This window comes from Schistocerca serialis, chromosome 8 (assembly GCF_023864345.2).
Source record: "Schistocerca serialis cubense isolate TAMUIC-IGC-003099 chromosome 8, iqSchSeri2.2, whole genome shotgun sequence".
NCBI lineage: Eukaryota > Metazoa > Arthropoda > Insecta > Orthoptera > Acrididae > Schistocerca > Schistocerca serialis.
In genome coordinates this window covers 573,236,312-573,261,346 of record NC_064645.1, presented here as the reverse complement: position 1 = coordinate 573,261,346, position 25,035 = coordinate 573,236,312, and the positions used below count along the sequence as shown (strand labels likewise).

General features: G+C 39.3%; 1 protein-coding gene across 6 annotated transcripts in view; it reads right to left on the bottom strand.

Annotated features, from left to right (window-relative positions):
* LOC126416453 (rho GTPase-activating protein 44-like) overlaps nucleotides 1-25,035 on the bottom strand; it is a 343,310-nt gene that overhangs the window by 95,519 nt on the left and 222,756 nt on the right. For all 6 annotated transcript variants that reach the window (XR_007575461.1, XM_050084185.1, XM_050084183.1 and 3 more), the window contains exons 7-10: nucleotides 19,337-19,487; nucleotides 17,961-18,110; nucleotides 11,282-11,459; nucleotides 2,657-2,866 (exon numbers count right to left, since the gene is read on the bottom strand). Coding sequence is in view for 5 of the 6 variants with exons in the window: in XM_050084185.1 (XP_049940142.1) it covers nucleotides 2,657-2,866; nucleotides 11,282-11,459; nucleotides 17,961-18,110; nucleotides 19,337-19,487 (689 nt within the window). In the remaining variant the exon portion in view is untranslated. The remainder of the gene's footprint in view (nucleotides 1-2,656; nucleotides 2,867-11,281; nucleotides 11,460-17,960; nucleotides 18,111-19,336; nucleotides 19,488-25,035) is intronic.

The window sequence follows — 25,035 nt, the reverse complement described above, 5'->3', positions numbered from 1 at the left end:
GCAATACATTTGACACAAAAGTTGGGACTCGCCGATATCAAAGCATCCAATGGTTGGATCAAAACATTGAATAACACACATAATATAGTGTATAAACATGTTTTGAGTTTAGGCTCGAAGCGTGAACACTGACACTGTTCAGCCATTGAAAAATACTCTTCCATCAATCACAGAAAAGAACAGTCCCAGTGATTTTTCAGGTGCATATGAAACAAGCTTATTTTTTCACCTTCTGCCCAACAAAACTCTCGAGTTCGAAGGAGAAAAATGCCATGGGGGAAAGTTAGTAAAGAGAGGCTAACTGTTTTAATACGTTGTAATGAAAATGGAACAGAGATGTTGGTGCAACTGACAACTGGGAAGGGGACGAGTACATAATGCTTTAAAAATGTGCAAACATTTCCATGTAAATATACGTCTAATGCAAACACAAGGATAACAACTCTTGCCTGCCTGGGATGCAAGGCTGGGTGTTCAAAAGAGTAAAAAGCCTACAGTTTGTTCACCCATGTGAAACACATCCCCACCAATATGTTGTTTCTATATAATATAAATGTAGTGTTTTTTCCTCCAAGTTGTACACGCCACCTTCAACAATTGACCAAGACATTATAAAAAGTCTAAAACAAAAATACAGGGAGATTTTTGTACGGAAGAGGCTGGTGTGTCTTGACACTATAATGAAAAAGATGCACACTATATATTTCCATAAAAGTAAGCACAATCTCAAACCACTTCAAGATGGCCAGTTTTCATCACATACTTACAGAAGACATTACTTTTGAAAACAAAGGAATTGCAGCTGAAGAAAGACAGCAAATAATGGAACAAGAGGAAAATGTTCTCTGCCTTAAACTTCAATGAGTATGTTAAATGTGACAATGGTGTTCTTGACTTTCATTTCATGACAATTAATCAAGTCTTGCAGGAACAGATGACAAAGAAACAAAGTAAAGTCAAGGATGAATCAGAACCTTTGCCAGTCCCCACAATGTCAAAAACCATTGAAACAATGGACACAGTGCCGCATTATGTTTTGAGTTTTTGAAGTTGACGAAGAAGTGATGAACGTATTAACTATGATGGACAATTCAATATTAACATTCTGACGAAACAAACAGTCAACTACTGATTTCTTTTTCAAACCTTTATGGAGACAGGACTAGGCACAATATCTTATTGTGTTAAATTTTAGTGAGGCTAACAAGATGTACAATACACAAATAGTTTGTTTAAATGAAAACCCCTATCAATTACCAGTAGCGATTCACTAATGGAGAGCTGCTAAATGAAGACATTTGTTTGTTTTGATAGAAGTGCAATAAAAATTAATATTTTAGCATACTTTTATTAAGTCTACATTACAAGCCAGGTATGTGTTTTGGATGAGGCTACGCTCTTGTGTTGTCTGATTTTCCTGCATTCCAACAGGTTAATGGTAGAAGTGTATACATCCAATATATTGGATTTAGCTGATGTTGTCATATTTAACACATTTTTGGTTCTTGTATACTAGCATGTGATTTTGAGAAATTCTGTGTGCGATTCAAAATGCTTTCTCAAAAGTGCATTCTGAATTATAATTTATTGAGACAGTACATCAGGAAGTGTGGATTTGCATATTACTCCACATACAGTACCCTTAATTCTGCATTTTCACCAACAACAAAAAAAATCGAATCACTACCAAATTAGATGTTTCTCAATAATGTTTTTCCACTTATGATGTTCAAAATCTGTGGTCCTTTCAGAAATGTGCTAATGTTATTCCAGTGTAGTTGTACGAGAACTTATAACTACACATCAAGTAGAAAATCAATAAGCAGCATTCACAAACACGTATAAAAGGATGACACCTTGCTATGTTTTTGAACGTCCTTTTTCAGAGCTAACACACGAAGAATAAAGAAACATCTGAGGTTTTGTGGAGCCAACAACTTACTTTCCATGGCTGTTCTAACATACATATGGGGCATGGGCACTTGCAAGCATGTGTCATATCGTCCATGGACAGGTGCAGCTAACACAGGCAACAAACCAGGTGGACCCATTGTGCTGCATTCACACACTGTTCTGATGTGTGCAGGTACAATTTGTCCACCCCTGCAAGAGGAAGTTCGACTGAGATACAGTCGCAAACTCTACAGTGGTACAATTTGTCCACCCCTGCAAGAGGAAGTTCGACTGAGATACAGTCGCAAACTCTACAGTTTCTTTGTCACGTGAACTGTTTGCCCGCCCCTGCCTACCTCTGCCTGCAGGCAGACACGAGCTGGAACAGCCTCAGATAAGGGATTAAAAAAAAGGGACGTAACTGACAAAATACTGTCACTAAAAAAAAAAAAATAAAAAAAAAATAAAAAAAAAAAAAATAAATCTCTCCCATTCAGAAACTGTATGTATGCAATGAATGTCGAAGTTTTGTACAACCAAGAAACAAGAAATCAGACTGTGTGATGTACTTAGTATTGTGAAAGCCTGTCTTAGTTTCATCTGGTAATTATGAGTGTTATACCCACTTTTATTGTTGTTATTCCATACTCAACTTTCCACTGTTTGATATCCTCTTTCTGTGGTGTATAAAATGCAAAATAAGGGCAAATTACCAACAAAATTTATTTACATTAATATTCAAAAAAGGGATACAGATACTCACCCGACAGTATTTGCGTCAGTCTCACTGTCCCACATAAGATTTGGAGCAATAACAATTGCAATATTTTGTGGCGTCATCTTGTTTAGAGCGTGATTGCGTGACAGATGAGAAAGGAACTTAATGAGGTAGTGTAAATTGTCAAAATTCGCTGTCGGAAGCTTCTGGACTACTTTCCACAACTCTTGTAAGCGTATCTCCTGGTTCTGAACTCTGAAAACAAATGCATTCAATTTAGTTTCCTTTTAAGCATTTCATCCAGGTATGTCTTTCCAAGCTGCCAAAAGATGATACAGTAACACTGTTTAAACAAATAAATTATTTTTCATTTCAATAAAAAATTATTGTTATTGACAATTTAGGAACAAAGGAGACCAGTCATTGAATAGCAGAAGCGCTAAGTCGTCGATAGGCACATACAAAAGAACTTCTAAATTATTTACATTCTACTAGAACTTTCCTATATTAAAATTATTGATATTGCAGCTTTTAGTGTCTTGAAGAAGTCTTTCCATTATCATTTCAGAGCTGTGGAGCGCTTGCTGACTTGCTTCATTACTCTTCCTTAATATGAGATGGAATAACAATATGGAAAGGATAGATTGGTACTCATTATACAGTGGAAGCACTGAGTGAAAGACAAGCACAAGAAAAAAGACTGATCAATAATATTCAGGTGTCAGGCTACATCCTTCGTCGCACGGAGACAACAAAACTTTCACACATTCACACAAGCACAGTTCCCACACACATACAAATGACCCTGTCATCTCCAGGCACTAAGGCCCGACTGCGACTCCTTCTGGGGTGGAGCACTGACCTTTGCTGAGGAGAAAAGACTACGCAGGTGCACTGGCAGAATAGAAGTTCCGTATACGGCTCGAGTGGGAACACGGAAGAGGATACGTAGGTGGAGGACAGGAACTACTGAGGGATGAGATCGGAGGGGTTAGAGAACAAAGGATATGTTGCATAAAATGGTCTTGATTGCCACGTCAAATTCAGATAAAATTCTGAGCTTCCAAAGATATCCTCCATCACTGTCATCATGGACTAAAGCTGACTGTTGTGAACTGGCAAGGTTCCTTCTTTTATACTCACAGGAGGGCATCCGACTGGCTGGATTATGTCATGATGGTGCATACAGTCCATAGATTTTGCTTGCACTCTCCATTTTAACATTGCCCGCAACGCCATCCACTGCATCACGCGGTGAACTGTGAGAAGTATTTCTCTGTTTTTCCCTTGTCAAGCACCCACTTCCATGCATTGCCAAGTGCAGAGCCAGGATTTCTATTGAAGTTGTTTTCACAAAAAACTTATTTCCACTGCTTCTCTAATCACAGAATCCCAATAGGTCCATGTGTGAGCATGTATTCTTATTTGTTCAAACAAAATCTTGTGCTTATTTAATAGGCTGTGCTCTGCCACAACTGATTTATCCAACTGCCTGTATTTAAGGTAATGCTAGGTGCAACAATTGGCAACGGTCCGTATAATCTGGTTCAAATGGCTCTGAGCACTATGGGACTTAACTTCTTAGGTCATCAGTCCTCTAGAACTTAGAACTACTTAAACCTAACTAACCAAAGGACATCACACACATCCATGCCCGAGGCAGGATTCAAGCCTGCGACCGTAGAAGTCGCACAGTTCCAGACTGTAGCGCCTAGAACCGCTCGGCCAGCCCGAGAGGGCCATATAGTCTGCCCCATGTAACTATTGCTACACTCACAATGAATGTTATAAATTCCTGCACACACAGGCCGAGATTATCTTTAACCAGTCACAACACTTAATTAATTTTTCTGGGTGGCCTGATGACTGATCTGATTCCTTGCCTGTTTAGTCAACATGCCAGTTGTTGCACCGCAAAATGGAAGCCAAGCTATGTGTTGGTCCTCTTGGCTTGTCTGAACAGTATCACATCTTTGTTTTCTTGACAGTGTTGGTGTAATGTCACGAACAGAATACCCATTCCTTCTGAACACCAGCTTCAGATGCTTAATATTGGAACCAAGGTGGTCCATGCCAGAAATAGTTCTGTTTCTACTAAGGTGTTCAGCATAGCTCTCTTCACAGTTAGACAGTAAAAGCTACACCCGTTGAAATATAGATGTGTGTGTTTTCTACACTGAATGGCCGAGTTGTCCATCTGATTTCCATTCTACCAACACATCTATGAAAGGAAACTTCCCGTCCATCTCCACCGTGAAGCTTATGATGACATGTATACCATCAAAATGATAAGAAACTGCTGCAGCACCTCACTGCCATGTGGCTAGATTAAAAATGTATATATTGCAGGGAAAGTTCCCACCAGCTATCCTGTTCGAACCATGTCCCTGTACATTTCCATAGGCAGCACCACCATCTTCCTCCGCCCCTACTGTCTAATGTGATGAAGGATGTAGTCTGATATCTGAATGATGTGTAGCAGCCTTCTGCATTGTGCTTGTCTGCCACTCAACATTCCTCTACAAGATGAGTAGCAATTTACCCTTTCAATATTGTTGTTAATTAAGTTTACAGTTGTTTTAAGCTGTTTCTCCCACAAGCATGCAAATGGAAAACTGACTTTCACACAGATGTCCATATTACCTACATTATATTGTGCTATATCTGTCTAGGCATCTGCATGTATCTGTCTACGCTCCTGCATGCAATTACTTTAACAAACATATACACTAGCAATTGTAAATTTCAGTATGAACAAGAAAATTAAGACAAACAAATCAAGGCAGATGAACATTGGGAAAAGCAGACTCAGTCGATGTACCATATCAATTACATTGTTTATCTTATAAGATTCATGTGTAGTCGTCTTTCATTAACTTTGCCAAAGATTGTTTCTTAGGAAAGTGTTCAAGGTACATGTGTAAATATGACTTACTTATGAAAGCAAGTGATGGGTACAGTAATTTAGTCTACTAATAGAAAACTGAGTTAAAATGAATTTATAATTACAATTTTCAGACAACTATAAAACAAATAGTCGACAAGTAACGCTTTCTACCTGCTTCCTAATATAATGTGAGTTTACAGTTCCTTGTCACTCATATATTGGCAGGCTTTTAAAAAATCTTGAAAAATGCTTAACCCTTATAGTGCCAAATACGATCTAATCGGATCACATGGTACATGCGAAAAGTGCCAGGTACGATCTAATCGTACTGTCGTTTTTGTGCACTTTTCTTGCAAACTAAGGCACAGATCGTACTATATCGATGTCGTGAAGATAAACGAAAGTCAAAAGATAGTCGTCAAGTACTTCGTTTCCATTGTCGATGCCAATAATCGATATTTATGAGTTCCAAACACATGGCTGTTTTTCGTTTGCTTCGAAGGTAATATGGCGCCGCCAAGGAAGAAATCTCGTTTGAGTGTGATGTATACCGTGGAAAGTAGTGAAAGTGAGAACGATTTTGCAGGTTTTTCGGACAATGGATCGATCTATGAGTGGTCTAGTCGTGATATCATGTGAGTCATTCAATAGCCGAATAATGCAACCAGCAGTGTGGAAGACAACGTTGAAGAATTGACTGCAGCCAGCGACACGTTTGCTGAAATTGGAATTCATTAGTTGGACAATCCTGCTCCTCAGCGCTTCATGTATTCGGAATTACCGGGCCCCAAACATGTACCAATAAGTGTTACGCCAATTGATTATTATAACCTCCCCCCCACAGTGTATGGTGTAGAAATACTACCGGGAAAGAAGGAGCAAGCCTGTGTTGTGTGCTCTACAAAAGATACGAGGCGACAATCAAGAACAATATGTGTACTTTGTAAGAAGGGATTACATCCCAAATGTGTTGGTCAACCTTTGTGTGTCAATAAATGATCCTAAAACTTATGGGTATTATGTTGTTTTCTGTTGGAACTATTGACAAAATTATAGATGTTTTGCCCATTTTTAGCGTCAGTTTTTTCAGGGTGCCTTATTTTCTAAAATATGTGACAGAAACACACAAACAAATATTATATCATGCAGAATCTATGTAGATTGATAATATGAACACAAATTTTAAGTTCAAATATATTAGATGTGGCTAAATATGACTTAAAACCAAAGTTTTAATTTTTTTCCGTACAAAAACTCTAATACAAATATTGTTTTCTTTAGAAGTATGAGGCCTAATGGTGTACTCTGATCATATCCCTGTAGCTGAAGGTACTAGCTAGAAGAGAAAAAAAATTAAGGTCGGCTGGCTGCTAAGCTTTGTTTGACAGTTTTTTGTTGTTGTGCCTATCTGTGACTCAACTTTTCCATTATATGGTGAGTAGCAACTGTCCTTTTTATAATATTGTCATTATTCCATTCTGGATTTCCCACTGGTTTTTTTATAATAATAATAGAGAGAGAGAGAGAGAGAGAGAGAGAGAGAGAGAGAGAGAGAGAGAGATCGTAAGAGTTTAATACCCAGACGATGAGAGAGCTCTATCTTCACTGAGTGAAGGAAGACAGCAGTTCTCTTTCAAAGGAACCATCTTGATATTCACCTGAAGTGTTGTAGAGAAATCTACAATCTGGATGCCTGGACAAGGACTTTACTGCTGTCCTTTGGAACAGGAGTCCAGTGATCCATCAGCACAATGTATTACTTGGTATTTTCTAGAACAGTGGGAGGATCATATCTATAGTGTGGACAAAGTCAGTAATTGATATTGCTGTCCCATCTTCCGATGAACTATTTCGATAACCTCAACAACCTCTTCAAATATTCTCCAGATGGTGGAGCTTTACATCCAGATATAATGTGTGATAGGGACTGCTATTGATTCCCACTCTCACACTGCGGCTATCATATATTTCCTGGTCCTTCAGAATGTACTTTCAGTAATCACTCATCAAAATGACCTGATCTTGTATTGCTATCAGGTCAACTCACTGCAATGAGTATCTACCAAAATAGAAAAGTAAATAAATTTCTCAGAGTACTACACAATACCAACCTTCATTGCATCATCTTCTGATACATAGCATCATTTGGATGCATCAGGGGTGGGGGGAGGGGTCTCCAAACTAAACATAAACTATGGGTCATCTGGAAAGTTATCAATCTATCTGAAAAAGCAACTGATGACTTTTTTTGTTTTAGGAAGCTGCCTCAATCATGTAGAAACACCAGAAGTACTGCAACATCATAGGTTTTATTAGTGCAGCAGAACAAGTCTCTATGATGTTAAAAGTAGCTCTGTACTAGTCACATTATAGGCACATACGGCCAATTTTTTCAGAGATGGCGGGGAACCACTTTGGGAACTACAAGAAGAACTAGCATTCTGATACACCATGGCAGATTATAACTGTGTTCCAGACTGAGACTCCAACCTAGATTGTTTGCCTTTGGTTGCCAAATGCTGTACTAATTTAGCTGTAAGGCACAACCCATGATCTTCTGTCACAGCTCCACTTCCACCAGCACCTCTTCTTCTACTTTCCATACTTCACACAAGTTTTCCTTCATGTACTGGCGGACTAGCACTCCTGCAAGAGAAGATATCCTATGGAAATGGCTTATTCATGCTACAGAGAATGACTTGCAGAATGGTTTTCATTCTGTAGTGATGTGTGTGCTGCTACATATAAAATGATCTTTCAATTGCAGCCCCGGGAGAGGCAAACTTCATCCTTTTTGCATGGAAAAATGGAAATGAAGTCCCATGCTTCTATACAGAGCGTAGGGGAACGATGCAGGAGACTCGCACCGCCTTACTAGGCAAGGTCCTAATTGAGGTGGTTTGCCGTTGCCTTCCTCCGACCGTAATGGGAATGAATGATGATGATGATGAAGACGACACAACAACACCCAGTCATCTCGAGGCAGGAAAAATTCCTGACCCCGCCGGGAATCGAACCCGGGACCCCGTGCTCGGGAAGCGAGAACGCTACCGCGAGACCACGAGGGGCGGACCCTCTTTGCATATGATACAAATATAAGAACAAAAGGTAGGGCTAGTCCTCTTGCTGAAAAAGACCGTTAACGAAGTATTTGAAAACATCAACACACAAGTTCAAGAAAAATGTATCATATTTGAACTTTGACTAGACTTGGTACATAGCGCATAGTACTACTTGTAGAGTTTCATAAGCTATAAAAACACTTTTTTCAAACAAAGTAATGTTTTTTTTCCAAAGAAAGAAATACAAGAAGAAGAGAGTGTTCAGTTCTTGGGACTACAAAAAAGACACAACCAACACACAACTGATTGGAATACCAACTGTCTAGAATTAATTAGGTGCCTTTGTTTAGCTATTATTTTCAGTATTCACGAAATTATTGTAGGTGATTTACATATGAGGAAACTTGTTTATCCTAGTTTATTCAACAAATTTCTGTGCACTATTGAGTTATGATACATCTGGAAGGGGGGTACGCAACTGATAGGGGTATTTTCAGAATACAGAAGTGTGCTATTACTCATGTCTGGTGTTAATTTTAGAACATTCTGCAGGGACTTCACCAAAAAGCAGGGTATTTTAACCACCTCCAAAAACATAAATACATATCATTTGACATAACCGCTATTTCTGTTTTCTCAAGAAATAGTGAAAAGCATAAATATAACAGGCACAAAAAAGTCCTACAAAAAAGGCTTCAAGAGTAAACAACAGTACAGATAGGAGTCTGATACACGGGTACAGAAGCATTCAACATCCTGCCAGGCCTTACTGAATGTCAGGAAGAAAATGTGGAGTTCACGACTAAATTAAGGAACTTCCTGTTGGGCAAAACCTACTCCACTGACAAATATTTTCACAGAAACTAAAAATTAATGTTTCGCATTATCTTATTCACATTATCACTGTATACAGTGATCTTTCATAATTTAAGTCATTTTATGGTGTTGGATTCAAACGAAATATATTGCACACCTTTGACTTCTCTCTAATACCAGTGATCTCTCTCCATGTGATCCATGGAATGTGACTCATGTAATAAAAGGCTTGCAATAATAGTGCAAATGTTTAAGTTTTTCAATTGTTCACTATCTTCTCAATTAATCAACAGGCAGCATCCAGTCACATTGTTTATGCTTAAAATACACTGATGTCCAAAATTAAAGCAACAAATGGAAATTTTACATGGTTAAGTTTATTTTGCTACAAAATGGTATAAACAGGTGATAGCAAAATAGAAACAATGTAAAGAACATAGAACATGATCAACTGTAGCATGTATAGCAGTAGACGAAAATGGTCTTCGTTTTTCCCGACTTAACGGATTTGCACACACATTCTGACAACTGGTTAATGTGCTCACCATGGTGTGTGACCACCTCTAGCAGCAATACAGGCCTGACAACTGACCATGCTGTGAATGATGTAATCAATGTCATGGTGAGGCAATAATGCCCATTCTTCCTGCACAGTTGCCCACAAGTCTTGGAGAGTGACTGGTGAATGTTAACGTGATGCAATCTGTCTCCCTAGTGCATCCCAAATGTGCTCTATGGGATTCAAATTGGGAGAGTGAGCAGGCCACACCATGCAAGCAGTATTTTCAGTTTCCAAGAAAACATCAACCACTTGTGCTCTATGAGGTCAAGCACTACCATCCATCAATACGAAGTCTGGGCGCACAGCACCTTGCAACAACCATGTATGAGGTACCAGTATGTCGTCATGATACCTGACAGCAGTTAAACCTTGTTGATTCATCCATGGAGAGGTTTTCAAGTGGTCAACATAGTCCCTGCTCACACCATTAGCAATCCTCCTTGATATCAGTCTCTCTCCACAATGTTCGAGTCTCGAAATCGTGTTCCACATTCCCTCCAGATGTGAATCCATTGAGAAGCATCCTGCAGACCAAATCAGGATCATCTGTGAAATGAAACTGGCCCACTGTTCAACAGAGGCACCCACATAGCAGGTCTCCAACAATAAACGCCGCTCTGTTGAAGCCTTCTCTACAGTGTTTGCCTTGATACAACACGTCCAGTATGTTGATAGATCAGATGCTAGTCGCTGTGCAGTACTAAGGCGGTACCGTTGTAACCTTACAGCACATAACGGTCACCCCTTTCTGATTTCACACATGGTCGGCCCTGCCCTGGCCTTTGGGATAAAGTTTCGGTCTCTATAAACTGTCGCCACATCCGAGAAACAGAATGATACACTTTGAGCCATCGGGTCAAATGAGTTTTCAACTGTCCTGCTTCATTCTTCCTATGGCCCTCCACGGCATAGAGCATGGTAGGTTTATTCGTGCCATACTGCACCATCTGTGAATGTGCACACAGCGATTGTGGATGTGGGACTACCCGGTAAACAGAACTCCGTTTGATAGGTGCCCTGACGTCATCGTTGGCTTTGTTTTCTGTTGACCAAAACGCCATCTTCCATGCAGAATATCACCATATGTACACCTGTTGTCAGTTTGTGCGATTATATCGTGCGTGAATTGGACACAGGATGGGTAAATACCAGACTGTTGCTTTAATTTTGGATACCAATGCAGAATAGAATTTTAGAATTTTTTACTTCTCTCTCTCTCTCTCTCTCTCTCTCTCTCTCTCTGTCTGTGTGCGTGTGTGTGTGTGTGTGTGTGTGTGTGTGTGTGTGTGTGTGTGTGTTCCCTGCATCAATCAATTCACTAAAAAAATGAAAAGCACACTCACTTCGAGGCTGCAATCCACTCATCATACAATTTGTATGTCATGAGTGGCTCCGGGAGTTCCCTCAGGTAGCACTTCAGTGCACCAGCGACAACATGAGGGTCACCATATTCTACCGCTGTCTCCAGCTTCATCAAACCAGCATCTAGGCTCAACTTCATGCGCCGAACTTTTGACATACCTTAAAAAATAACCACAGTACATGCACCAAATTTACTTTGGAAAACAGGCTTTGCCATTTGTCTGTAATTACACATGACTTAATTAAAACACTGTCACTGGGAGAGTGGTGAGCGAACTACTAAAATAGCACTTCAAATTTAAATATTGAACAGAAAAATTAATTACATTTTAAGCTGATGCTTTGGAAAACTTTTTCCATGTAATCTAGAACAAGTACTGCCGCTTTTTATCAGAACAGAAGCTGAAAAATTGGATGCAAATACGTAATGCATTTTATTAATGTTAAAAACGAAAACATTTCTGCAAAATTATATTAATTTAGTCATGAACCAGCTTTTGGCTTCTCAGTCCATCTTCAGGTGACAGCTGAATCACATTCAGTTGCTCATAATACCAAATCTAATGAAATAAATGAGAAAGGAAATAGGAAAGGCCTTTCGCTGTATTACGGAAGCTATTTTATATCCGATTAGTTAAAGGTAGTAAATGATGAAAGCTTTAGTTATATCAGAAATAGCTGGTAACTACATTTAAAAAACTGTGGGAATCCTACATCTAAGCAGACAGATGTGGGAGGGATCTTATCCACACCAAAGGAAAACACTCCCACATAATCTGGCTATGGATGGATGGTGCTTCCGCAGTCACAAGAATTCCCTCACCCAGTATGCTTCACAGACAGGTACTAACGCCCAAACCTGGTCGGCAAATAGATTTCCCATGCCAGATCCTCACATTCCACGCTTCCCCGAACCATCTCTCCACCCCAAGACCCAACTGCAAAGGAGTACCTCCCCCCTCCCCTCCCCAGAAAAACCAAAATCACCCACTCTGGAACAACTGAATCATATCTTTATCCAGAGCTTCAGCTATCCATCATCATTCCCAGAAATGCCCCCCCCCCCCTGTAGCTGAGTGGTCAGTGTGACTGGTTGTCAATCCTCTGGACCCGGATTCGATTCCCAGCTGGGTCGGGGAATTTTCTCCGCCCAGGGACTGGGTGTTGTGCTGTCATCATCATCATCATCATCATCCTATCATCATCATCATCATCATCCTATCATCCTCATCGACTGCAGGTTGTCGAAGTAGCATCAAATTGAAAGACCGGCACCCGGTGAATGGTCTGCCCGATGGGGTGCCCTAGCCATACGATTAAATAAATTCCCAGAAATGAGGAACATCCTACCCAAATCCCATCCAGCGCCCCGGAAGTGGCACTCTGTCGCCCACCCACCTTGCACAACACTCTGGCCCACTCCCACTGCCACCAGCTTGCCCCTTGGGTCATATCCCTGTGGTAGTCCCAGGTGTGGAAGACCTGCCCAATTCAGTCACTCAGCACATGCTACTCCAAGTCAGCCAAAGGCTTAACCTGTCCCTCCAGAGGTAGGGTCATCTGTGAAAGCAGTCTTGTCATATAGAAGCTCTACTACAACTTCTGCACAGCACTCTACACACTATGCAGGCGTGACCACCAACCAGCTGCCCACCCAAATGAATGACCGCCACCGCACTGTGGCCAAGAGCAGGGTTGACCAACAACTGCTGTCAGAGTATGATACTGAGAATGACATACTTAGTTCAATGGCTGCTTTATAATATATGCTACCTGTATCCCCCTGCCCAGCACCAACTTCTACAAACAACATAGACGCAAGTTACCCTTTCAACAGACCCTTCAACTTTGTAATCCTCTAACCTCACTCTCCGCTAGCCTCTTTCCCCACATGTAATTGAACCTTGCCACCAACATCCTAACTTTACTCAGCATACACTGACACCCTCTTCCCTACAGTCTCCCCTTCCTCTATTCTGTCATCCCCTCTCACTCCACTCTTCCAGGTCCCTGTCACTGTTATCCCGTGCTGCACGAACTCGCCGGTGCCGGGTTGTGGGTCATATTACATAATAAGCAGGCGAGACTTTCTCACAAGAAAAGTGGACACTATTATAGAAAAAAATTATGATAGGAAAAAACTGAGCCATTCACTGGAACAGCAATATTCAGATTGTGAGATGGATTATCAAGCGTCTCAAATAGCTCTTTTTTTTTCTTTTAAAACACTAGTACATGCCTTAAACTTCAGTCAAATATAAATGAAATACTGTATTTTCAGAATATATGAGGTGATAGCGTAATATGCAAGAATTACTGACTGATCTGGATTTCAATTAAGTAGTTGTTCCCGACAACACCTCAATTACAACAACAAATTGTGGTCGGGGAAGTTCGTGGATAAAACATAACAACAAACAAAAGCTTAAAAACAGGGCAAATAGAGAAGGGAAGTCACTGCAGAAAATGGAATGTGCTGTGTTTGGGAAATAAAATAATGCAGGAGATCGCAGTAACGGTCAACTAGTGCATTTTGGTGAAACAAACACACAAAAATGTGAAAGAATCACCTAGAAGCAAGGTAAATGGCAAGAAGGAAAGAAAAGTGCTGTCAGATTTGCAAATAAATCAGAGAAAGATGATCAGGAGAAGACCGTGCAGAGTATAGTGAATCATAAACAAAGAGTTACCTGCAAATTTGTAAATATCAACGTATCGGTCTAAGTGCATGGAAATCACTACTAGAAAAGATGTAGGGGCAAGATGTTGGTTAATACGGGTGGTACAGATAGATATTTTATAAATACCAGGTGGTCGATTGTGATTTCTCCTGTGTGGTTTTACACAAACTGAAACACCATTTGCAGTACCTGTCTTCTCAATCTATTGGCTTTGCATTCTTTGATACTAATTTGTCTTCTGACCCAAAAATGGAAACTGTATCATGAGGAATAACCATTTCGTAAAAATATTAAAAGAATTTAAGTAGGAATTGATCAAATCCTAAAAACTATCAATGGGATAGAACAGTTTTTGTATAATAAAACAAGGCAATTTCTTAACAGATTTGACTTGAGCGATGAGTTCCTTATTTCTTAAACTGACATACGACTGGGAGAATGGTGTGCTGACCACATGCCCCTCTGTATCTTTCCTGTGGCGCCTGTGGGCTGAGAATGACACGGCAGCCAGTTGGTAGAGATGGGCCTTCGTGGCCTGTTCAGGCAGAGTTTAGCTTTTAGATGAGTTCCTTAAGACAGATTCTTCATTGTGGCATGAAAATGAAGATTTCATCAACTTTCTAGAACTAGTCAATAAACTGAAAATCGTAAATGACCCAGCAAATAAAAGCATCAAGCTCATCAAGGACTACAATAACTATTTACATAAAATGATAAATCTAAGCGTGTATGTTTCAGGTTGTATCTGAGTATTGCCTTAATTTTCCAGCCAATGAAAAAGAAACGTTTATCCAAGAATAAGGATTTCTCAAAGGAAACTTCATAATTAAATTGAAAGTAATTGGTTAATCATCACCTCCATTGTAATACAGGGCAATTATCAGATCCATGAAACACTTCAAAACATCTGTACAGACAAATGGCAATATGAAATTATACAGCGTGTGAAAGACAAACTCCAAAGCTTTCCCCCCGCCAGTGTTTATAAATGTTCTATGTGCCCATCCTTCATCACACGGCACACATCTTTGGCATACATCTAACCAGCAGTCGAATTCCGCCTACCGTATTTACTTGAATCTAAGCCGCACTCGAATCTAAGCCACACCTGAAAAATGAAACTCGAAATCAAGGAAAAAAAATTTTCCTGAATCTAAGCCGCACCTGAAATTTGAGACTCGAAATTCAAGGGGAGAGAAAAGTTTTAGGCCGCACCTCCAAATCGAAACAAAGTTGGTCCATTTTAATATGAGACACAATTTAGATCGAATGAATGACGATACAGCTACAGTAGTTTGGTTTGAGTCGTAAGCTTAGCAGTTAAGCTTTATCAGGTAGCCATTGCTATGCGTCAGGCGCTCCATTGGTATTTATACGGGTACCCTTCCTTTTTCACGTGCTTCGTCTGGATTGAATTGATTGCTTATTTTTCTTTGATCTCGTAAGTGCCGTTCTCTTTGGTATAGGTGTTTACGTCACTCTAAGCTGAAAATGCATTACTGTACTGTGTCATGCATTGTTTGTCGCATTCTGATAATGAGTGTTTACGGCCTGTCGCCGCTCGCGGCATGGCTTGCTTTTGTGCGCGCTACCACTGCTTACAATTTGGGGGAGGGGGGGGAATTGTCTCATCAGCGAAACAATGGCAAGAGACTGCTATTTGTTGTTACTTACACTGCTGCTTTCTTTGATAATGATCAACAAGAAACAAATAATAGACTGTGTATGATAGAAGATGTTCTGAATGAGAGCTTAGCGAAAATTTTTCTCCGTTTGAAAATCTTTGCAGACGCCTCTTTAGTACATTACATTCTGCACAGAAATTAGAGTCATCTTAGATTTAAAAATCTAGTCAATTGCCATGCTTCATTTCTGACTGTATCACTATTAGGCATAAGAATAATATGAATATAAACATGACATGATATGTACATTCTTCCACATTTGCTGTTGTCTCACTCTAGTTTCGTAGTTTATTAGGCAGACAGGATTTAAATGAGATAGCAGCAAACACGAAAGAATACATGGCAAAATGTTTATATTCGTATTATTCTTGTGGTGAAGAGAATAATGCATGTGATTCACAATTCATAAAAATTCCTCTTAACAACCATCTCTTCTCACAGGTAGGAAAAAATTCTGAATGTAGAGTTGGCCATATTGACAAAAACCCCAAACAGTCTTGCCAGTCGGATTTTCGTAGTACATTGAAATGCTGCTACATTCGAAGATGAACAATGTGGAATTTGTATTTACTTCGTTAATTTATTTACTGACGCAAAGGTTTTGGTGCCAGTATTTATCTTTGTGCCTGCAAAGCAAGCCTGTGTAGCGCTACGTATATTTGACGGCAGAAGTTAGTTATGGCGGCACCTACCAACATTTTTCAGAACTTCTGCTTACTTTGCACTTGATTCTAAGCCGCAGGCGGTTTTTTGGATTACAAAAACCGGAAAAAAAGCGCGGCTTAGATTCCAGTAAATAAGGTATACCCAACTCCATAATTGCTGTGATGCTGCGTCACAAGTCTTCGAGATTCTGTGGTGAAGGTGGGACATAAACACTATTCTTCATATAACCCCACAAGGAAAAATCTCAGGGTGTCAAGTCTGGTACCTGTAGTGATCAGGTAATCTCGAACACAACTCTGGAAACATTGAGGGGGCCATTTGTTGAAGGCCGAAATCACTACTATCAATTCAAGTTGTGGCCAGAGCAACAACTGCTGCATGTCATGAAAGATGATACCATTGACAGTTCTCACAGCAAAGAAAGGCCTACGGAACGTCTTGTTTGACATCAAGGACATCTCAGAATCAAGGACATCTTTAACAGTCGCAGGTGAATTCTCTGTACCCCCACATGTGTGCGATGTGTTGATTTACCTTCCCTGAGAGATACTTATCTATGCAGAACTTGCAGTTTGTCATCTCGGCTTACATCCTGCAGGAGCTGAGTTTTGTATGGCTTCACTCTCAACTGCTTACGAATATCTTTCTCGCTGTTGACTGGATAGTTAGATTGTGGGGTCTCCTAATATTATGTCCCTAACACAGTCCACTGCCTGGTTTCACATATCCATTTAGTCTGAATATTTTACATCGCACAAAGAACCATCCTCCTCAAATTTCTTGTACCGCTTCTCTATGTTGCTGTTAACTGGTGGTGTCCTGTGATACTTGCTATGGAATGCTCTTTACATTCTCACTACCAAGTGGTAACAGGCAAATTCTAGCACACATAATGCTTTCTTTGCCTGGTTCGTCATAATTTTTCTGCAACTACAACCAGTGGCACTTGCAGGCAATATGTTTGAAAAAATCCCGAGTTTGTCTTTCACGTACTGTATCATTTGTTACATTATGTTTAGTGATTTACTTATGCTATTTTTAAAATGTTTCATGGACTTTATTAATTATGATGTAGTTTTAGATAAAATTAATTCAAATTTCATGCACTTTTTTTCCATTCAAGTGTGGAGGCCACGGACAAACATCTTTCCCTTTTCCTATACAGCCCAAATTATACACAGTTTAATTTTTTTTAATTTTTTTTTTGCGGCAGGACCAAACTAGAGGGTAGCACAAAGGAAAAGTCAAACTTGAAAAATGAGAGCCGTCAAAATACACATGTATTCACTTACCTACCAGAGCACATTAAATGTATGTAGATAATGTGATGAAGTTTACTGTTGATTTAAAGAACTTTTCATTGGGCACCTCCTTTTACCCCACTGAAGGGTATCCTTGCAAAAACTCTTGAATAGGCATTTCACTGTATTACACTTAAATTAAATTTACGTCTTTGACACCTTTCCACACCCCAGTGACTACTACTCTCTGTGGTGTTCGCAGAATACGACTATGGAATCTGACAGATGACACTTGAATCACCATAAAGAGCCTTGGACTGTATTTCCACAATAGGAAAATATAAAGCAAGGAATAAACAACAAAATGTCTCAAATATTGCTACATACCTGCAGCAACCCTGAAGAGACCCTCTTCTGCCATACCCAGCTCCAGCAGCGCACAAACACACAACTCAATAGGCAGTGCTATCTTACGGTGCGTGATGCGCAGGTGCTCCTCTAGAGGCTGCGAGTACACAGGCTTGATGTCACTTTCCTCTGCGTACAATCAAAGATTTCAGATTACAAACATATTTCTCCATCTACAAAAACAGGAAGTAATGCGACACTCTTTATATCCCCATCTAAATTTAACTTGACATGGAACAGTAAGTAAATGGATAGGTTAAAGTGCAATCATCCTCCTCCGCTATTCACAAATAGAGAGAGAGAGAGAGAGAGAGAGAGAGAGAGAGAATTTAAGGAATGCTGCCACACCATAATATACATTGTACACATTTCCAATTGTCACCCAGGATTGAAGAAGACTATCAGCCAAATACAGATCAGCTGTTGGTCTGGCATGCAAAGCACTGTATGTGCTAGTTTTTACTCCCCCATTTGGATGGAAGCAGAAATCAATGTGTTAACAGAGGTATATGAGGGTTCATTTTGCTTTGTCCGCAAAACCAAGTGGTGCACTAGATTTGAATTATCTGTTTCGTGCAATGTAACTTGTTGCCCGTCACTTCCATCCACTCATTTTGCCATCGTCTCATGATTTTCTGCATTAATGACATAAGAGATACCTGGAAGTTTAGATAGTAACTATCACAATGAGCTGCTGGCATGCTAGTTTGACTGCACTGTCTGCTAATGCATTTCCCTAAATGCCCACATGGCCCATAATCAGCAGAATAATACTTCCTTCAACTGTTTTGGCAGAAGGTAAAGGGTGTCCCAGACTGTTTTATTTGCAAAGTAAATTAAACATACGACCAAGGAATGCAGTGATCACACTGATTCAAATCGGTTATTACTTGTGACCGTGTCATCCCACCAGTTCAGTCGCTTCAAGATACTTTTTAGTTCTGGGTAATAAAATGGATATTCCTGACTGCATTCCCAAGGCATGAAAAGTGTTCGCAATAATTAGTTAATTTTATTCCAACCTTTCCATCATCTTAATAGAAAAATAGAAAATTTAACCTTGCATACTTTCTGCAGATAACTATCTATTTATTTAATTTAAATCTATGTATCAAAATATGACACTGCCTGGAATCTAATTAAAACACCCAAAACATAATGGTTAGCAGGCTAAGAAATCATTGGGGGTTCCTTACAATCACCTCTGAAAAAATTCTGACCACAAAACTGCTTACAATCATGTCTCCATTCAACTGTGTTGATGACAAGTCACAGAAACAATGTGCTAAAATCTAAATATTACATGCTAAATTATCCCAAATAATTGCGTATTGCAAAACCACGTAATTACTTACGAATAGTAGCCTCTAATGCTGGTATAACGTCCTCTAAACATTTGAGAGCCTTTTCATGAAAATCACGTTTGTGCCTTGCATATTCAACAACCATCTGAGCAATTTCAGCCTCCCTTGAAATGAACTGGAACATCTCCGCTGCAAGAGCATCCTGAAATAAATAATTCTCCACAATTTCTGTTGTTGATATTGATACAATGTCCAGCTTTCGCAATATTTCAATAATGGCCACAAAATGAGAAAGTGTGATAGTATTTAACTACTGTTCACATTTTAGTGCCGGGTACAGATAAATCTGACACTGTGGTACTGCAGCCAAAAAGTTTTACACTCTTAACAAAAAGCATTGAAATTTCAGTCTAATCTTGCACTAGAGACTTTTAATTACATGTAACATACTGACACAAATTCCATTACAGTCCAAGGAAACAAGCACAGATAACTATGGGTTGTTCTTCAGGGGAAAAAAACCTGGAGAAGATAGCAATGGAGCAGGTAACTATTTTGTAGCTCAAAAAGCTTGAGAGAACAAATATATATTTTCTGTGTATGTTGTTATTAGCCCTCTGCTCTTTCACATTTCTGTCTACATTTTCTACTTAATACTATTATTTGAACATTTTTAATCTCAGTCAGTTCCACTGACAATCAAGACATATATATAACAAGGGATACCTTTCAAAATGTGTATTTCCAAGCAGACTCAAGTAAGCCATTGACAGATCCCCTTGTAATAATAATATAAAGACAGATTTCATGACCACCTCTGCAGCAAGATTCAGACTTTCAAGGGGAGATCCCCAGGGGTGGGATTGACTTTTTCAAACCATCTATGTGGTCGGTGGTATGGGTTAGGATTCCACTTATCATACCCTGCAGCCATTACCCTGTTGTTGTTGTTGTGGTCTTCAGTCCTGAGACTGGTTTGATGCAGCTCTCCATGCTACTCTATCCTGTGCAAGCTTTTTCATCTCCCAGTACCTACTGCAACCTACATCCTTCTGAATCTGCTTAGTGTATTCATCTCGTGGTCTCCCTCTACGATTTTTACCCTCCACGCTGCCCTCCAATACTAAATTGGTGATCCCTTGATGCCTCAGAACATGCCCTACCAACCGATCCCTTCTTCTGGTCAAGTTGTGCCACAAACTTCTCTTCTCCCCAATCCTATTCAATACTTCCTCATTAGTTACATGATCTACCCATCTAATCTTCAGCATTCTTCTGTAGCACCACATTTCGAAAGCTTCTATTCTCTTCTTGTCTAAACTATTTATCGTCCATGTTTCACTTCCATACATGGCTACACTCCATACGAATACTTTCAGAAATGACTTCCTGACACTTAAATCAATACTGGATGTTAACAAATTTCTCTTCTTCAGAAACGCTTTCCTTGCCATTGCCAGTCTACATTTTATATCCTCTCTACTTCGACCATCATCAGTTATTTTGCTCCCCAAATAGCAAAACTCCTTTACTACTTTAAGTGCCTCATTTCCTAATCTAATTCCCTCAGCATCACCCGACTTAATTAGACTACGTTCCATTATCCTTGTTTTGCTTTTGTTGATGTTCATCTTATATCCTCCTTTCAAGACACTGTCCATTCCATTTAACTGCTCTTCCAAGTCCTTTGCTGTCTCTGACAGAATTACAATGTCATCGGCGAACCTCAAAGTTTTTATTTCTTCTCCATGAATTTTAATACCTACTCCGAATTTTTCTTTTGTTTCCTTTACTGCTTGCTCAATATACAGATTGAACAACATCGGGGAGAGGCTACAACCCTGTCTTACTCCCTTCCCAACCACTGCTTCCCTTTCATGTCCCTCGACTCTTATAACTGCCATCTGGTTTCTGTACAAATTGTAAATAGCCTTTCGCTCCCTGTATTTTACCCCTGCCACCTTTAGAATTTGAAAGAGAGTATTCCAGTCAACATTGTCAAAAGCTTTCTCTAAGTCTACAAATGCTAGAAACGTAGCTTTGCCTTTCCTTAATCTTTCTTCTAAGATAAGTCGTAAGGTCAGTATTGCCTCACGTGTTCCAGTGTTTCTACGGAATCCAAACTGATCTTCCCCGAGGTTGGCTTCTACTAGTTTTTCCATTCGTCTGTAAAGAATTCGTGTTAGTATTTTGCAGCTGTGACTTATTAAGCTGATAGTTCGGTAATTTTCACATCTGTCAACACCTGCTTTCTTTGGGATTGGAATTATTATATTCTGGTGGGACCTTATTTGCGAGTAATCAACAAAAAATAATTTCAGAATTTCTTGTGATCCATTAGTCTTGACTGACAATGACATCAGTTTCAAAATACTGTCGTTGCACAGTGATGAAGTTATCTGGCTGATATGCTGAAGGTTGAGAGTTCATATCTTGACTGGTATGATCTGCTGTTTTTAGATTTTTATTGAAATTATTGTGATCATTACTTTTATTCAACTGAATGGTTTAAATATAATTTTTTTCATTTCTAATCCTTAGCTGTGTCATTTAATTATCATAATAACTTTTTGTTTGTCTCATTTTTGCTTACTGTTATTCTTTTTGCATTAGGAATCTCTGTCCATGATATTTTAATCACGTTTATTTATCTACCATAATATTTATCATTTGAAACACAAGTCTTTGGTCTGACAACTCAGTTGAATCATTTTGTTGTCTAGTGACAGTGGATAGCCAGCCACTGATGGACTGTGCTCGAGCAAATAGCACAAGTCATGTTGCCGTGCTGCACAGCTGAAATGCATATCTGTTACCATTCATCACTTGTCTAATTAGGAGTGTCGTTCATAGTTTGTTTTACTTTGGTGTTTTTAGTGTTTATTCACTTCTGTTTCATTTCAAACGATGTCCAGTGCAATGAATGATGCAAGCCCAGCATGTGAAGTGAAACGGAGGAAGAAAAGAATGCTACACAGCCAATCCCACAATAGACTATTTTGAGAAAGAAAACGAAAAAGGTGAGCCTTTATTTCCCATTGGTCAGACTGTTAAGAGCACAGCAACATCTTTGGAAGTAAGCAAGAAGCTGTTGTAATTGATCAGCAACATCTTTGGAAGTAAGTAAGAAGCTGTTGTAACTGATATGTCCCAAACCAATTTTCAGGGTGTATACGCGAACAAGGAAAAAAATTCCCGGATTTTTCCCAGTTAAAAATACACTTTCTCACGGGTGAAAACACACTTTTTCCATGTTAAGTGACAGTGTACTTCCCTCGAAACTTCAAAACATATCAATCATTTGAATGGTTATGGTTTTATACACAGGCATAGGATTTCCCGGCACTTTAGAAAACAAAACTCACGGAAAAAGACACGTTTTGGAAATATCTTTGATGTGCAGCAACATGTATGCTGTGTATTTTCGTATTACGAAAGTATACATTGGAATCCCACCAAACTCCGCATGTTACTTTCCAAAACATTGAAATCGAGATTGCGATGCGCTTTTGTAAGCCAGTCATAGCTCACGTCACGTGATCTCACCAGCTGATGACAGCGGATATGCAGAGCACAGGACATGTGATGTAGTCAGCCAGCAGCAACATCACTGTTAAATAGCAAGAACACACCAACAGGGAAAGTTAAAAGTTTAAATTAATATATATAGTGTTGCTACAAGAAAACCAAAGCTTTCGCATACAATGTTGATCTTTTCTGCGCATGTTACACTTTAAGATATATCAAACAAATGTGCCAGTAAAATTTTTAATAATCACATAAATGTCTGATATTCAGGGTTCGAAATTCTTCTAAAAGGCTTGTCATCAAAGAGTTGATTTTTAAATGAGAGTCAAACGCTCTGTGATTTAAGAAATTCATGGTATAGTCTCGCAAGTAGTTCAACTTACGTAAAACAATATTTACTTTGAAAGTAACGCTTTTCAAACTACCATTCGCAATATTTTTCTGTGACTTGTTACAAACAGTTTCATTTCAGCAGTTGCCAGAGAGCACAAGGAACAGGTGACACCACACTTGCGCAAGTACCATGACGTAGGAAGCCCATATGTACGTACGTGTAAAACATTGAAACATCACACATCATGTCATAAAAGAAACAAGACATCAGAGGACACTCCAAGAGCATCAGAATTTCGTGAACCATACTAAAATGTGCACATTTAAACTGCATATTTACAGTGCACATTCGTATGTCCAGAGTCCCAATGAAGTAGACTTCGACCTGATATTAAGCTTTTCAGTGTGGTTTTCGGGATGTAAATTTTCCTGGAGCACCAGTACTGTATTATATCATGTTTGGTTCTTTATTATGGCATAATGCCATACGTGCTAGAAGATGAAAACATGCACCTGAAATGCAGCGGACAGTTGAAACTAGCCAGTACTGTGGAATTAACCATTTCGTTTCAAATACATTGACTGCCTCTGTGGAAAAGGTTGATAAAAGTCAAATTTCTTTAGCAAACAGACAAAAATAACTTCATTGTTCTGCAAGGCAATTAACGCTTGATTGTCAGAAAGGTGGAACGAAAATAAAATCTGAAACTAATAACATATTTTAGCCCTCCGTAATTACGTGAATTTTAATTCACTTGATAGCTCCCGGTCACAGATATCCATTTTGTTTTCATTCGACATGAGAGTAAACGAAGGGAAACAGCAAAATCACTAAATGTAAGCCAGCCGTGGTGGCCGAGCGGTTCTAGGCGCTACAGTCTGGAACCGCGTGACCGCTACAGTCGCAGGTTCAAATCCTGTCTCGGGCATGGATGTGTGTGATGTAGTTAGCTTAGTTAGGTTAAGTTCTAGGAACTGATGACCTCAGAAGTTAAGTCCCATAGTGCTCAGAGCCATTTGAACCATTTTTGAACTAAATGTAAACATGGGTCACATGGAGACTATCCACTATAACTCGGACTGCTCTGCGCACCAGCCGCAGATCTACGATATTTGCTAACTAAAAAAAAAAATTATGTACATCTTGTAGCAAGCACATCTTTCTGAAAAGTCTGAAACATAAAACGTGTTCGAGGAAATGTAAGGCATGTCATTTGGTCGTAAGTGTGCCAAAGCGCAGTGCCACGCCTCTTCATACAGCATTCTTCTATCACACGTCACTGTATTTCGCTCTGTGGAATCGAAACATGTATATTTTGCAATGGATGCCATCAAACTATATTCAGGACAGTGGAAATTGAAAGTCTATGGTGCCTCTCCAGCTCCCAGTCGGCTGGTTTAACAGCCTGCCCCACTTTTTAAAAAATCTCGCAATTAATAGTAGATGGGATTATTTGTAATCGGGAGAACAAGAATTCTTCAGAAAATTTGCACTCTTTATTGCCTATTAGCTAATAACTTGCTGTTTTGTGTGACATAAAATTAAATATAGGATGCATAAAACCAATGAAGACAAGGGACAAGCAACAAAGTACATATTTCTTCAATCCTTAGCTCCTAGCATTTTTTCTCTCTAATCTTGCTACAGCTTTACATGGCGTACTTTCCTTTCCGCGAAAGAATCTATTACCTCACCAAAGTTCGTCAAACGTTATGCTACATGAAAAATCGAAATGTCGTTATCTAATACTGAAAAAGCTGTTAATACAAATAATACCACAAGACTGGTGTGGTTTCTCGATCTGATTACATCTATTTTCTCATTGTCTGCTAGATAAAACAAAATAGGCCTTTCTAATATGGTAGCAATTTTGTAACACACACCAAAT